Here is a 15,488-nt window from a genome sequence, read left to right on the forward strand (position 1 = left end):
CTGCAGCCATTCCTAGTCCAGCCCACCACTCCCCACAGCCTGAATTTTTTTCTGTTTAGAAGGCAAACCTAGGGCCTTTGCACCACAACACAGGTCAAAGGCTGTCAGGAACAGTAATAGCCCTAGAAAAGGTGGCAGAGGCTCACTCCTTCTGCCTGTTCAAACTCCACCTATGGACAATGTCGGGTGACAGGTTGTGGACTTTCCTAGGACATGTCTTTTGTCCACAGACATTCATAAACAGAATTAACAGAATCATCAGTGAACCTTAAGTCTAAATATTTAAGTGAGAAATTAGGAATATAGTAAAATGTGACATAAGAAAGTATAGCTTGTTTGTTTATAATGGAGAGCCCTCTCCCAGTCCAAAAGAAATGGCTCAAATGTTCATCCTTGGGACTGCATGCAGATACGTGACTGACACCATCACTTGGGCCTGTTGTCATCACTGTGGAGCCTCAGTCACATTCCGGGGCAATTCTGACCAGGTTACTGGGATGTTCTGATTTAGTCTGTAACGCTCCCAGAAGCTGGCATGGTCAAACATCTGTCTCCCATAGGAGGGATGTGCCAAGTAGAGAAGAACTCAGCCAAGGCCCCAGCACCCAAATCTTTTGTTGCCACAAGGATGTGGCTCTCCCCAGGACTCGAGGGTCTTACTCACCGAGGGGCCAACAAGGACTGAGGTTGTAACCCTCTCTCTCTGCTCTGAGGATCCCCATGGCTTAGCTACAATGTGGCTCATGTATGTCATGCTCACATGGGTCAATATATTCCAGAGATTGCCTTCCATGATGTTCCAAGAACACCCACGGCCTGACTACAGGCTTGCTGGACACCCATTCATAACGCCTGCTGTCAGATTTAACCCTGGGATGCCCTGTGAGGAACAAGCCGCTCTGCCAGTGCAGAAAGGACTCTGTACAGGACGCTAGACTCATTCTTGGCTGAAGCATACAAGACCACATTGGGGTGAGCTATTAACAGCCTCCTGCTTCCTACAAGGAGGGTTGTGGGTCGTGACATGAATTCTGCTGGACCTGAGAGGCCCAGACAAGCTGGATGTTGTCCTAATGGATCCTTGGATGAGGTGGGCTCTGAAGATGGGTTTCAGTGTGTCCCCTATAGTCATGTCATGTGCCAGTTTCAAGAGCTGGAGCCATTAGGAGGTAATAAAGTCCTGAGGTTCCCCCCATCGTGATGACACTGGGTTAGGGATAAAGAGGCTTTGAAGGGCACCTTTCCTTCTCTTGGTTGCTTTTCTATGTTCTCCCCTGTGAGGACAGAGCATGACAGTCCTAACCAGTGACAAGGCTGTAGACAGCTCGATGACTTCTGTCCCTGGTTCTGTTACAGATGGGCCAAGACAGGTGGGTCAGGAGAGCTCTGCGCTTGTGCAGGGACAGAATCCATAAATTCTGCAGTCTGACCTGGGACTGACTCGGGGGCACTGGGTGGCTGTTTCCTGGCCTCTATCACTGAAGTTGGGACTTAAGGGTTCTTTGGAAAGTCAGTTGGATGGTGTTTTGCTGGGGCAGACACGTAAAGGAACATTTTGTTAAAGTGGACACAGGTGTGAAAGGTTCAGGCCGACTCATGAAGAAACATTTCACTGAAGCAGACACGAGAGAGGATGCTCTGCTAAAGCAAGCATGTGAAAGGACACGTGATGAAGGACTCTTTGCTGACAACACACACGTCTTGGCCCGCCTTATACTGTGTAGTTGAGCCGAATTTGTTGGGACTCTATAGAGAGAAACACACCAAAAAACTTCTGGTGGTGTGCTGCAGTTTCTTGCTGCTTCTGAGGACAAGGGATAATTGGATGCACATGCTGAGGCAAAGCACATGGAGGACACAGAAGTTTGGAGGGTATCAATAGGACTCCACAGAGCGATGGAGACAGGGCTTGGCTTGCTGTGCATAGCTTGTGGGTCTTGCATCTCCGCATCCCTGAGAGGCACAGCTGAGAACTTCTGGTGTTCCTATTGGCCCTTCCTGCTGACCTGAGCCAAGGCTGAGGCCTGGCTGTCTCTGCTGGGTCATGTCACCACTGTTGCCGACCTGACTCTACCGAACCGGACTGCTGGTGTATCTGTGAAGTGTTTTTGAGTGGATCGAACTGCCGCTGCCTGCTAACCTGTTAACCTGTGAACTGAACTGCCGAATTCCAGACAACACAGACAGAAGCTGCTCCAAAGAACCTTTCTACACAGGTCCACTTCCCCCATATCCTAATAACCTTTCTTTTCTGGTGGGTGGTGGGCTACAAGGAAGGTTAAAGCATCGAAGAACCACCATTAAAGATAGGATTTGAAAAAAAATTAAAGTTACATGCTACGGTGAAAATCCATCCATGGACTTGCTCTAGGTCCACAGAGAACTCTACAACAGTCACTCAGAACTCAGAGCTCTGTCTCTAACACACTGCTCCATAACAGACCCATTTCTGCAGAGTCCCCAAAGCCCAGCTACAGCCCCAACTGAGAGCTACCCCACCAGCTCTGCCCTCACTCCTGTTCTTCCAGATCTGCTACAGGAAGGCACCAGGCCGAGCCTGGGGACACTAACTAACTGATCTTCCAAGTGTTCCTTAAGATGCTTGACCCTTAGTTGGGGAAGTGATTGGAGTTAGTAGACACCAGAGTCCTGTCAACTAACTTTGCCTCTTCTGGGAGAAAAGCTTGCAACTCACTGAGAGACAGGCCTGGCCAAGTCATAGCTGGGCCACAAGTAATCGGTCCCCTGTTCCATTCTACATTACTGTCTTTCTTCTTCCTTAAAGCCTTTGGAGTCCAGGTAAAAAACAGCTCCATTCACTGGAAGAAGATGGGCATGGTCTGGACAAGTATCTGTTTCCTGCACTTACCAGAACCAGCATGTGCCAGTCCTCCTGGCTTAGTCCAAGAGCAGAACATGTGGTAATAAATGGGTTTCCCTAAGGGGTGGGATAGCAGTGGGTACTATTCTGGTCTCTGCCCTGGTATTTAGGCTTCCTGAACCTCATGCATTAAAAGGATGGGGCAGAAATATGGCCAGGGCCCTGTTCTTCCCTGCTTTGCCTTTCTCCTGACTCTCCTCCAAGGGTGTTCCTCTCTACTCTTCAGAATCTTCTCAGGGAGAAACCAGCTAGGTTAGATGAATGTCCTGTGGCTACCACCCCCGGGGCCAGGCAGCCCAGAAACTCTTGTTTGCACATGACTCTTTCTTAGTTTCTGCAGGTGGGGGGGGACTTCCCCACAATACAGGGCAGGATGGTATCACAAGGCCTGAATGCCAGCCTGGCAGAAGCCCCTTTAAAAGTCCAACCATGAGAAAGAACAGCATACATGGGTTGTTTCCATTTATAGAAAGTCCCGGGACAGGCAAAACTGTCTCTGCTAGTAGCTATCAGGAAGACGTAACTGAAGGGTGGAGGGTGGAAGATGCTAGAAGGGCCAGTACGTTCAGTAGCTTACAGAGTTGTGTGCATCTAGGGTCTGTGTGCTTTTTGCTACATGTTCTACATTAATAATTAGTGTTATTAATTTAAGCATGAAGAACCCTGCCCACAGCAAACAAAATGTTTCTAACGCCTGCCTTCTGACCTAAACCCCCAGCCCAAGGGCCACAAGCAGCTGGACATACATATTGGCAGCCCTTTTTCATTATCAACCTGACTGGCTCTGTAACTGAGAGGCATCCACCCCTGGTGTTGGGCCTGCAGGACTGCCAGACACAGGCCACCCCACAAAGAAGGTTAACTCTAGGGCTGGTACATGACAAATGTACACAGAACTGTCTGAGATGAAGGCTCACAGCGGGAAGCAGAGTCTCTCCACCTTTGACTCCCAAGAAGTGAAGGACTTCTACTCCCTCCTAGACACCACAGATGGGAGAGGTAACTGCACTGTACGGGTGGGAGGCCTCCTCTGACACACAGAACAGGGAGAGGGATGCACTCGGTTCCCAGGCCAGACAAAGTAACCGACCTCCCCTCCACTCTGTTAGCTTTCAACTTCCTGGGCACACACAGCTGCTGGCATCCCCCAGGGCCACTCCCCCAACTGCTAGTGCACCTGCCAGGATATGTTCATGCCCCCAGAAATATGGTGATGCTCAAATATTATATGATATTTGAGTACAAAACTACATTTTCTAAATAATCACATTTTATGTCTTTTTGTTATTGCTGCTTCTTAAAGACATAGGTAGGACAACATGCTAAACATGCTAACTGGGTTCCCCAGAGAGACAGGATTGTGAACGATTTCCTCTGTGCTTTTCTGTATTTTCCAAAGGGCAGGCATTACTTGCAGAATTAGAAAAATCACTTTAACTATAAAAGAAGAAGAAATGCAGCCTCTATCCAACATGTGAAAACAGGAAGAAGGAATGGAATCTCGAGGGCAGGAAATGGCTTTTCTGTCGACTGCTGGCTTGGGCCTAGGCAGGTCCCACACAACCTTCTACCTGACCAGCCACAGAGGGCAGAGCACAGTCCAGCACCACTGTGGCAGAGGCCCTGGTTACTCAGGTCTCCCTTCTCAAGGGATCCCTGCTCCCAGGCTCCCCCAGTCTCAGCCCTGGTACAGCTTCAGGTCTCCTCCCCATTGGAGTCTCACAGCAACTGCTGCCACAGGTACCCCCTAGGTGCCCACAGGAATGTCAACTCTGGAATGGAGTAAATCTGAGGGGAGAATGATGGAGTCTAGGGTCCCCTGCCTGGGCTAGCTAGAAGCCTATAGCTTATGGGAAAACAGATTCCCCTCTTGGGGGGACCCACCTCTTTAGGTATGTGACCTATCCCCACTACTTATGGCTTTGACCCCTGGGTTGTGGAGTACTGGATGGAGTGGGGGGATTCTCTCTCCTTTCACCTCTCAGACAAGGACCTGTGTCTGGGCATCTATCCTCCAACAGGTCTGGACAGAGAGTTTGGGATGCATTATACCCGGAGATGGGTACTGGGTGGCAGTGAAGGCACCCTAGGGAGACCCTAAGGCACATGCAGCACAGCGGGGGCAAAAGAGACTGGACACAGAGTGGCTCCTTCACAGCCAAAGAAAGAACCACGGGATAGGAGGCAGGGTCAGAGCTCTATGCTGATTTCCACATGTGCAGGTCACAGCTGGGCAGCAGCCGTGGGGGCAGGTAGGTATGCCCTCTGAAACCCTCGAGGAAGGTGAGGGAGGTCAGGGGGCAGAAGTGAGATGGAAAGGTTCAGGGGAGAGCAGGCAGGACAGCGAGAGCTCCAGACTTGTGCCCAGGCGTTTTCCCGAGCCACAATGACTACAGATACTTTTTCCGTCTGGTTTCAAAAGTAAGGAAAACATCTTCATGAACTACGGCAAGCCCAGCCCACATAGCCCCAGGCCTCAGCAGAAAACCCACAGGAGCCACCAAGGCGAATGAGAACCATGGCTGTGCTGTGCTGGAGTGCCAAGCTGAGTACACTGCCAGGGTGCTCAGTGCCTGGGAAAGAGCTGCTCCAGAGCTGCCCACTGCAGCATCTTCCCCAGAACACAGGGCGAGCAGCCCAACAGAGGTGCAGAGAGGAGGGGCTCAACTGTAGTAAGCACCCCAGCCAGCATGGTTACCTGGGCCTGAAGGGACGAGGGGGGGGGTGGCATCTTGCCAGGGCTACAGCCATGCATCGGTGAGCTTCAGACTGGGCATGCCTGCCACCTACTCTTGGGGCCTTGATTCATGATACCACTGAAGCCTCCATACCCAGGGCTGTTTCTGGTCAAGAGGACCCCATCACATGGGCAGTGAGTGGTCTGATGTCCAACATCTCCCTGGAGTACCTCATAGCATCATGTGCCCTGGACTGTTCTCTGCAGCTGGGAAGCAATGGAAAGACGGGGAAAGTGGGGTCTTAACCCGCACGTGGACTCCAGGGTCTGCTAGGTTGTTACTGTTCCTGAATCTGAATTATTTAAACCCAGAGGCCACAGAGTTTAAATAATTTACTTTATTTACTCTCTAGGGTTGTTACAGGAAGTGGTGCAGAGGCTTGTCTCCTGGCATACTGTGAGCCTTACATTCTTCTAAAGAGATGGCTATTGTTTTTGTTGGGAATCTGAGCCACCTGGCGGTCTCCAGCAGCGCCAGGACTCCATTCCAGGGGCCAGCCTGAAGCCTTGGCTTGCCCACCTCCAGTCCACAGCCCACTGGGCTTGCAGGGTGCTTCTCAGTCAAGGCTGCAGGAGCTGAGATGACTATCTGGGACACACGCCCACCCTAGGCTCTTCCATCTGGCTGCAGTAGCCCTGTCTGAGTTCCCCACAGAGTTTATTTTAAACTATTTCACGTGGAAAAACTAAGCTTCCTCTTTACTAGTAGGTTCTAAAAAGGCTAACCCCTTCCTTTCCAGGCTGCCTAACTCCTGCCCTACCCCACCCCCAAAAACACAACTAAGGACAGCCAAAATTCTACACACTGCCGGAAACCCTCCTGCCCTTGAGCATCTGTATCCTTGGGAACCAAGACTCCTGGTGGAGCATTCCAGAACAGCTTACCCAGTTGTGAGGTAGCCTAGGCTGACAGAAAGGTGTAGTAAAACTGGGGGACAGAGGAGCCTCTGTTCACAGACTCCCCAAGCTCAGCCTCCCTCTTTAACAGGTCAGAGGTCAGCACTCCCCAATCTCGCTCTGTTTCTAAGGCAGGATAACCACCTTACCAGGTCCAGAAGAATCAAAAGTAAGGAAGAGTCAAAAGAGCTGCCGAGGACACACCATGGAGAGGGGCTTGTGAGTTTCACCATGGCCCCAGGTTCTGAGTGAGTCGGGCAGAATCGGAGCCTGGCATTCAAAGCTTGGGAAAATCTGAAATGGCCCGTCTTGGTTCTGTAATCTGAACCCTTTGGGCTGCTGTGCAGTGGCGCACAGAGTCCAAGCCCACAACAAGCCCTTGTCATCAGAAACATCAGACCCTGTGAGGGTTGGGACAGCACCCTGCAGGCTGACAGTACCCCAGCCACCTGACACTTCTGTCAAGTACTGCCCCATTCCTATTAAGGCTCTCTGTATAATTTAGACATAGGAGACTAAAAGACAAAACAACCAAACAGATAAAATTAAAAGAGATATTAGTCAGGCATTATCACTGCACTCCTATCCCATTACTAACCCTTTACTAGCAGGCCAACCCTAGGCAAACCAGCTCCTTCCCTTACAGTCAGGGAGGGGCATGAAGGGGCGGCTGGGACGCCTTTGGTGCTGTCTATGGCCAACAAAGGCCAGTGGGGAGGGATGGAGTAGTGGATGGGGGAGGCAAGGGGGGTCGAGTTCTCCATGAGCGGGGAGGAAGGGAAGAGGTAAAGGAAGGTTGCAACCAGGTGCCACTGACAGTGGCTCACACCTTTCACTAATGCACGTGAACACAGAGATAGGCATGCCATCCTAAGTACACACTGAGGGTTGTGGTACACGGGAGAGACACTCAGAGGGCACCTCTCACCCTAGGCTGAGTCCATAGGGCACTCAGACAGAAGATGGTGGAGCAAGGGCATAAAGAGATATGGCTTTCTCTAGAATTCTGGGGAAAGACCTGAACAGGGTCTGTCTCTGGAATAGAATGGCATATAAAGATATCTATTTGGAAAATTACAAGATTGTGTTGAAACAAGAAGGTTGGGGGAATTCTTTGTTATTTTTGTGTATGCACATGTGTGTGTGTGTGTGTTCATCTGTGGAGATGGGAGTGTGCCTATGTGTGAGTCAGAGGACAACTTTAGGTGTTAAGGCAGGGTCTCTGATTGCTGCTACAGACACCACTGGCCTGTAAACTGCCCAAGATTCTCCTATGTCTGCCTGTCTCGCTGCAGGAGCACAGGGCTTGCAGATACTCACTGAGACATCTGGTTTTATGTGGGTTCTGAGGATGTGAAGACCGGTCCTCATGTTTGAAAGGCAAATGCTTTACTCACTGAGCCATTTTCCCTAGCTCCTGGAGCAAGGCATGTCTGGGGTACAGACAGGCCTGGTGTGGAAGCTAGTGTTACCACATGGTGTTTGAAAGTCACCATGTCTCTCTAGTCCCCACCCGGAGTCATTGGAGCCCCCTGCTGGCGGAAGGCTACTCAGATTTCGTCATAAAGGAAGCTCATATATATCCAGGCAAAGCCCAGAAGGGGGGTGGGCACACATGGAAACTGGGGTGGAGGAACAGAGCATGACAAAAGGCTCAATGAAAGAATGAGAGGGGAACAGTAGGGGACTTAGTGAGCAAGGACTATCCCTTCACAGGGTCACAGGGGCCCCAGGCCCAGAGCATACATAGTTCTCTGGGTTCCCCCCCCTATGAAGGTACCGGCTGGAGAAGAACACAAAGGAAGTCTCCATGGGTCACAGAACCTGCTGTGGTTCTTTAAACCACAGCCTGCCCTGAGTCTAGCAAGGCGGCCTGTCCACAGATGTGACAAAGACACACAGCAGCAGGGGAACAGCAGGGGGTGAGCATACATGGGAGCAAGTTGGGAGTTCTGGGGCATGGGTGTGAATATGTGAGTGTGAGGGGCGGGGGAGGGGGGAGGCTGGCTGTGAGTGCTTTTGAGGGCTCACTGGGGTCTGATCTGCTTGCTTGTGTGTGGTCTGTGTGTTCAAGTCCTGAACTCAGGAAGGGTTGACTCTCTCAGAACCTGGTGACAAAGCGCCCTCTTGTGGCCAGAGCAGGAGGCAGAGCAAGAAAGAGGAAAAGGAAAGTACTTGTTAAGAGAGCCTGAACCAGGCCCAGGTCAATGCTGGGGTTCAGGAGAAATGGAACAATGCAGGGAGGGGAGACTAGATTAGAGAAGGCAATGCATCTCGGATGCTGAACTCCACCTGGTGCCCTTGCATCTTGTCTGAGCCGCACCCTCCCCAATATTCAAAGTACCCTGTCCAGACAAGGAGGAAGGAAGTCAGTGGCATGCATACAGAAGGAAGCTGGCATGTGGGACCTGGGTATGAGCATGGGATGAAATGAGGTCGTCTCTCCCTCTCCACCCTACACCCGAGAGCGCTGTAAAGATAGTCTGTGTGACAGCCCCAGCCTTACCAGTCACAGCCACCACCCCTGCCTCCTGGAGTAGCCCTGCCTGGAGTGTACAGTGCTTGTCTGGATGTGTCTGGGGGCAGTAAGGGGGCTCAGGACAAGTTAAAGCACAGGAATGTACCATGAAGTTCACTTACGGGGTCAGCCAGGCTGTGCTGGGGGCAGGCAGAGTTGTGTTTCCAGTCACTTCCACAAGGACTGTCCTGGCTGGGCATGGGCCAGCCGGTGTTAGTTCTGGTGAGATGGCTTTCCTTTTTGAGAAGCCCCAAACTCACAAATCATGAACGAGCCAAGTGCACCCTGAAAGATCATTTGTTCTTACAACAGTGTCCGGCACAGGAGACCCCTGAAGGTATGGTGTGCGGTCAAAGTCACTTATTGCTGACACTTGGCCCCTCTCCTTTCTACTCAGCACAGCCACCACCTGTGCTCCCTGTTCCTGGCCACTGACCACTGCTTTGGCAATGACAATCTAGGACCTAAAGGGGTTGGTCATAGAGCATGTGGAGTTGGCAGCAGGACAGCCCAGCGCTGATGGCCCTGCTCTATTTGGGCCTCAGTTTCTGCATCTGCAGAAGGAAGGTTGTGCAGTGATATTGGGAACTCTAGGAACCCTCTGAGACTTTGCTCCACTTCCCATTCATCTGCAGGAAGTAGGACCAGCCTCCAGTACCAGAGGTCCTAGGGGCCAGAAAACAGAGAAAGAACCTGATTCAGCCAGGCCAGAGGCTAGCCCAGTGTCAGTCTAAGGCAGACACCGTGGGCCTTTTACTCAGGTCTCTGGCACTCAGTTCTCTGCTCTTCCGGCTGAGCAATCACCAGCCTCTGGTTCACTCTAGGTAAGGGAGCTCACCCCGAGCCAGGCAGCTGGGTCTATTTTGGGACGGCTCTGGTAGACCTTCCTGGATACAGTTTCCTTGAGAATTCTGCGAGGGCCCTTCCAGAGCTCCGAGTGAACACAGCAGGAGCTTAAGGCTATACAGAGTTCCTGTTGGCCTTTCTGAACCCACAGCCTGGAAACCAGACCCTTCATGCGCCATCCACAGGCACAATGGTGAAGCGTTCCTGGTATAAGGGTGAGGCCAAATGACACACTTCAAGCTCTGCTCTGGGTCAGAGGCCCCCACAGCCAGGCCTTTTTGTAAAGCCAGCTCACTGATAGCTGGTCCTCAGACCTGATACATATGGAAGTGACACGAGGAGGAAAGAAAGGGACCTGGGCCTGTCTGGATTCAGAGGCCGTCCACTGGCACATGCTGAGAGCAAACATTGCAGGGAGGCAGTCTGGGGACTCTATGATCCCTCTTTGGCAGGATGCCAAAGGGGCTGCTGAATTACCAGCAGCCACCATGGTGACATCCCCTTAGGGATAAACACAGGACACCCTTTGATGACCAGTGTGCCGTCAGGTCACCGAAAGGTGCATCTATGACTTAAGAGTGTCCCCTTGTAGTGAGAAGGGACAGTGCAGGAACAAACACACCTCCAGTCACAAGTTTAGGGTTAGGGTTGGGGTTAAGGTTAGAGTTAGGGCTAGGGTTAGACTAAAATTTACTAGGTAGTCCACTAATGGTAAGTGTAATATACAAAATGTTAGGTTAGAGGTCAGGGTTAGGGTTAAGGTTCTATTTCCTAGTGGGTCTCCAACAGTAAGTATAACCAAGTATCAGGATTTCAAATTGTCCTCACTGTAGAAAAACAGCTTGCTGGGCTTGCTTTCCCCACTTGGTCTGAAAACTGTTTCTCGCATGTTCCCACTGGGAAAAGTCACTTTTCAAGCACCATGGCTGTCATATCTGGCAGTTTCTCTAGGGCTTTAACCCAGATCCCTTGTCTGTCAATGATGTAGCAGCACAAACGGAGCCTCTCCTGCTGGAGCGGCCGCACTGTGGATGGCCCAGGTGCTGCTCCCTTGCAAGTGTTAAGGTTCTTATTCCTCCAGCCATCAGGCAAAGGATGATCGGCCTCCTTACAAACAAGTCCTGTCCTGTAGAACACCGGGACAGTTCTGGAAGCCCAGTCACCACGGTCACCACCTCTCGCCATCAGCAGAGGACCTGGCACTAGACAAAGCTTTATAGTCACAGAAAGATGCCAGAAAACAGTCAAGGAAAAAGCATGTTGTGCAATGTAATCCCATTGTAATAAAGGAAAACGTGAATCTGTGTGCTTGTGGGTACCAAGAAGGTGATCTCCCCTGGACAGAATTCTCCCTCCAGTGTAAGCTCCTTCAGTGGACATGACTTCCCTTTTGTTGATTTTGACTTTTAAGGTGCTGGAGGTCGAGTCTTACACATGCTTGGTAAGCACTCTACATGGAACTACACCCCACCCCACTGACACTTCCTTCTGAATGGCACGCAGACAACGGATCTCTGCAAAGGGGAACCTCCCTACTGCGGTGTGAGGTCTTCCTCAGAGACTCAGCAGCCTAGAGGCTTGTTCCAGCCAAGAGCAAAGGCTCAGTACATTTTGAGTACATTGGACACATGGGTTTGGACTGGCCAGATAGGCCCCAACTAAGGACACAATTACTCAACTCAATTAAGACATGTTTATCCTTAAATAAACTAGAGTGGCCCTACTTCTGGGCTTTCAAACACAAATGTGCCACTCACATGTTTGACCACTAAGTTGAAACACACACTGAGTACGTGCTAGCTGGATTCCCACTGTGGGCAGTAGGGGGCACCACCATACATAGAGCACAGCCCCGAAGGGTGCTGAGTCCCACTGAGTGCCCAATGAGGAGCCTCAGGCCAGGAGCACAGCAGAATCGGGTTTTGCAGCTCTGGGGGAAAGGAGGGATCAGGGCCCTTAAGGTCTGCTATGGCCTAGCTGTATCCCTTAAATTCTGTCGCTGGAAACTTAATTCCTGGTGCAAGTGCTGGCCTATAGAGGTGTTTGGTCATGAGGATTAGCATCTGCTGAGATTTGGTCTGTTGCTATATATCATCATGCTAATACCAGCCCCCAAGGTCTGGTTACCCCTAGTGATGAGGAAATCCTTACAGACAGCAAGTGGTGCTAGGTAACCTATCTCCTTAATTTACAACTACTGGTTGAATAAAGATTTCTACACTCTATAGCTGGGCAGAAGAGAGGTAGGTGGGGCTTTGGTTCCCAGGCTTGGGGTCTGGGGCAGAGACCACAAGGAGAGAAGATGCCATGGGGTAGGTGGATCATGAGAACACGGCCATGAGGGCTGGAGTAGGAGTGGCCCAGGCAGAACACGGCAAGTTATACCTTGGGGAAATTGACAGGGTAGTAGACAAAATATCATAGAAGGCTGATTACCTGCCCAGCTCTCATGCTGTTAAGACTTATTACAAATAGAAATATTTTGTGTCTCTTGTTTGAGAACTATATGATCAAGGGTGGAGTAGAAGCCCCCAAATAATTATCACCACAGCATGAAAAGGCCTTGAGGGAGTGGGTCCTCTGTTCTGATCACAGGTTAAAGATTCACTAACCCTCCTCCTTTGGGAATGTAGGAAGACACACCCAGAGCCATCTTGGGATCAGTCGCTGACCATCCGGTACCATTATCTTGGATACTCCAGAGCTGTGAGAGACTTTTTTTTTTTTTTTTTTTTTGTCTTCACAATAAGGTATTGTGTTACATCAGTGCAAACAGACCAGGAAGAGATAGGCTGGCCACTTGGAAAGAATGCTTCTGTAGCTTATGAGCAGGGCTCCCTCGGGCCAGACATAACCAATGGAGCTTTAAGACCCTCCTCTGAGGCTGGGAAAGAAAAGTCTGTAGTTCAGGTGTGCTGGGGCTTCGTAGGCATTTCTAACCTGGGAGAGTCTGCAAGTGGCTGAGACTCCCTCCCACATGCCGAGCTCACGGACTGCCTCAGCTCAGGGTTCCCTCAGTTTCTCACCCAGGATGGATCTCAGGAAGGCAGGCCACTGGTGGATTCTAGCCCCACCTAAGACAATCATTCAGAGGCGAGTGACTGACATCCCTCAAACCCAGATAACCATGTTTTTCACCAAGTCTCTAGAGCATCCACAAAACAGTGCCTGTTTGAATGGCCTGGTCACAATGGCTCGCTCAGTGGGGTGCTTATTAGAACGCATGGTAACCTGGTTCATCCCCAGCGCAGTGTCAATCAGGTGTGGTGACACGCTCCTATAACCCAATACTTAGGAAGTAGAGGTGGAAGACTCCAAAGTTCCAGGTCAATTTTAGCCACATAGCAAGTCTGAGACAAGTCTGGGCTACATGTAAGCCCATCTCAAAATATAAAATAGGGTTTTGGGGAGAGGAAAGGGAAGAAACTGTGTAGCTATATTTTAATTAAAATAAAAATACGAAGCAATAAATAATATACAAATAACTAAGCAAGGCACTGCTGACACATAAGACACCCTCGATGGCAAAGCAAGCAGCAGGCCAGTCACCACGGGGCAGAGCCACCTGCTCACTTCCTAGCAATTGTTCATGAACTTCAGACCCAGAGTCTCCCTGACTGCTGTCTGCATCTCTAGGTTCTGTGCTTCTCACAGGCTGGGGAAGGTGGAACAAAAGAAGGAAAGAAGTCAGACAGGATGAGGCCAGTCGGAAGCTCAGTGACTGCAGAGGTTCAGACAGCACTAGGCGTGCAGAAGCTTCGCATCTGCCTCGAAGTCCACGCTCTGTACTGAGGGCTGCTCTGCCTCGCCCCTATCACACAGTTAAGGACAGTGGTTCCCACTACAAAGGCCAGCCACACTGGTCCTTGTGGGCCAGCTACAGACAAAGCTATGAATGTCCACATACTGTTTAGAAAGAAAAGCCCCTTTGTTTGGAAACAGAACAAAATAAAAAGGCAGTTGCCCTGGGAGGGTACACAGAAGGGCATGTATAAATGAAGCAGCTGTGGGCACTGACCTGAACTTCCCGGTCCGCACCTGCAGAGCTCTCATTCCGCACTGCTGGGCACCGCCAACGTCACCCACGATGTCATCGCCAATCATGATGGCCTGTCAGTAGTGAAATATGCTCAGAAGTTATGTCAGGAGAGTTTTATTCCTGGGTTTTCATCTTTCTTTTCTTTTTTTTCCTTGACATAATAAACTACTTGATTTGATGTTTAAAGCCACCATCGTCAGAATTAAATAGGATAACATCGTCACTGTATTGATTTAAAGTCAACCCACCTTGAATATATCACCTGCTGCCCACCCGAAACACCTCACCCTGCCTGACATTACCAGTATATAGTTATGCAATGTGAAATTCATCAGCAGCTGTCAAAGTGATTTAGTGACCCGGGGACATGAGAAGCACCTGGCTCCACAGAGCAGGTGGCATTTTACCCAGTGTTAAACACTTTGTGACCAGGTGTCTGACAAGTCTTCACAGTCCCCAGGTCAAAAGGTTTGATTTAATTGTGAAGAGTTATAAAAACCAAAATTCACACACACACCTTGCCTACTAGATAGAGTTTCAGAAGCAGTCAGTGGGGTTGTTGGGATTCTGTAAACCCCACCCCTCAGTTACCTAGCAACAGCCAGGTATACCCCACCCCTCAATTACCCAGCAGTAGCCAGGTATGCTCTGCCCCAGTGACCGGACACTATAAAAGGAGCTGCTTTACCCCTCCTCTCTCTCTTGCTCTTGTGCTCTTGCAGCCTTGCTCTCCCACCCCTACCCCTCTTCTTCCCTTCCCTTCCCTTCCCCCCTCTCCCTCCACGCGCTCATGGCCGGCCTCTACTCCTCTACTCTCTCTCTCTCTCTCTCTCTCTCTCTCTCTCTCTCTCTCTCTCTCTCTCTCTCTCTCTGCCTCTACCACCTTCTTAACTCTCCCATGACCTGAACTCTATTCTGTACTATACCGTTGTGTGGCTGGTCCCTCAGGGGGAATGGATTCCCATCATGGGTCCCTCAGAGGCATCCCCCCTGCCCTCAGGCCTCGCCGCACCTCCATGGGCCATATGCCCCCCACTCTCTTCATCCTTCCCCTAACATTGGTGCCGAAACCCGGGACGTCATCTTCTAACAACACTGATGCCCCATGACTTTTCCTTTCAGTGACTTTTCCTTTCATTGGTGCCCCGTCATCTTTTCCTTACAGGGGTAGATTCCTCCTCCCATCTGAAACAACCCCTAGACCAGGCAACCTCTCAGAAGCAGCAAAAGGGATGTGTCTTTTAAGAAAGGTTCAGGAAGCCATGCCTAGCACAGCCTCCTTCCTTCAGTGCTTTCCCAGTGCACGTGTGGAGAAGATGTACTAATCCCCAGATGTGTCTGGGGTCCTCACTGGAGGAGCAAAAGACCCCACAGCTGCCTCCAAGCACAGCAAAGGCCACAGGAGGACACAGCGAAAGGGCAGCCATCATGGTTTGGATATGGTTTGGAGGTGTCCCTTGGAGGTTTGTGTGCTGCAGGCTTGGTCTCCAGTGTGACAGTGTCAATGGAGACACCTATAATAGATGCAACTGGAAATTGTTACATGAAGCAAAACAGGCCACTTAGAAAG

At 50.6% G+C, this 15,488-nt stretch overlaps 1 protein-coding gene across 1 annotated transcript in view; it reads right to left on the reverse strand.

The window, feature by feature from the left end:
• Positions 1 to 15,488, reverse strand: part of LHPP (phospholysine phosphohistidine inorganic pyrophosphate phosphatase) — an 89,567-nt gene that overhangs the window by 36,695 nt on the left and 37,384 nt on the right. The window contains exon 6 of the mRNA XM_080913182.1: positions 13,898 to 13,989. Within this exon, the coding sequence (XP_080769308.1) occupies positions 13,898 to 13,989 (92 nt within the window). The remainder of the gene's footprint in view (positions 1 to 13,897; positions 13,990 to 15,488) is intronic.

This window comes from Micromys minutus, assembly GCF_963924665.1.
Source record: "Micromys minutus genome assembly, chromosome: 2".
NCBI lineage: Eukaryota > Metazoa > Chordata > Mammalia > Rodentia > Muridae > Micromys > Micromys minutus.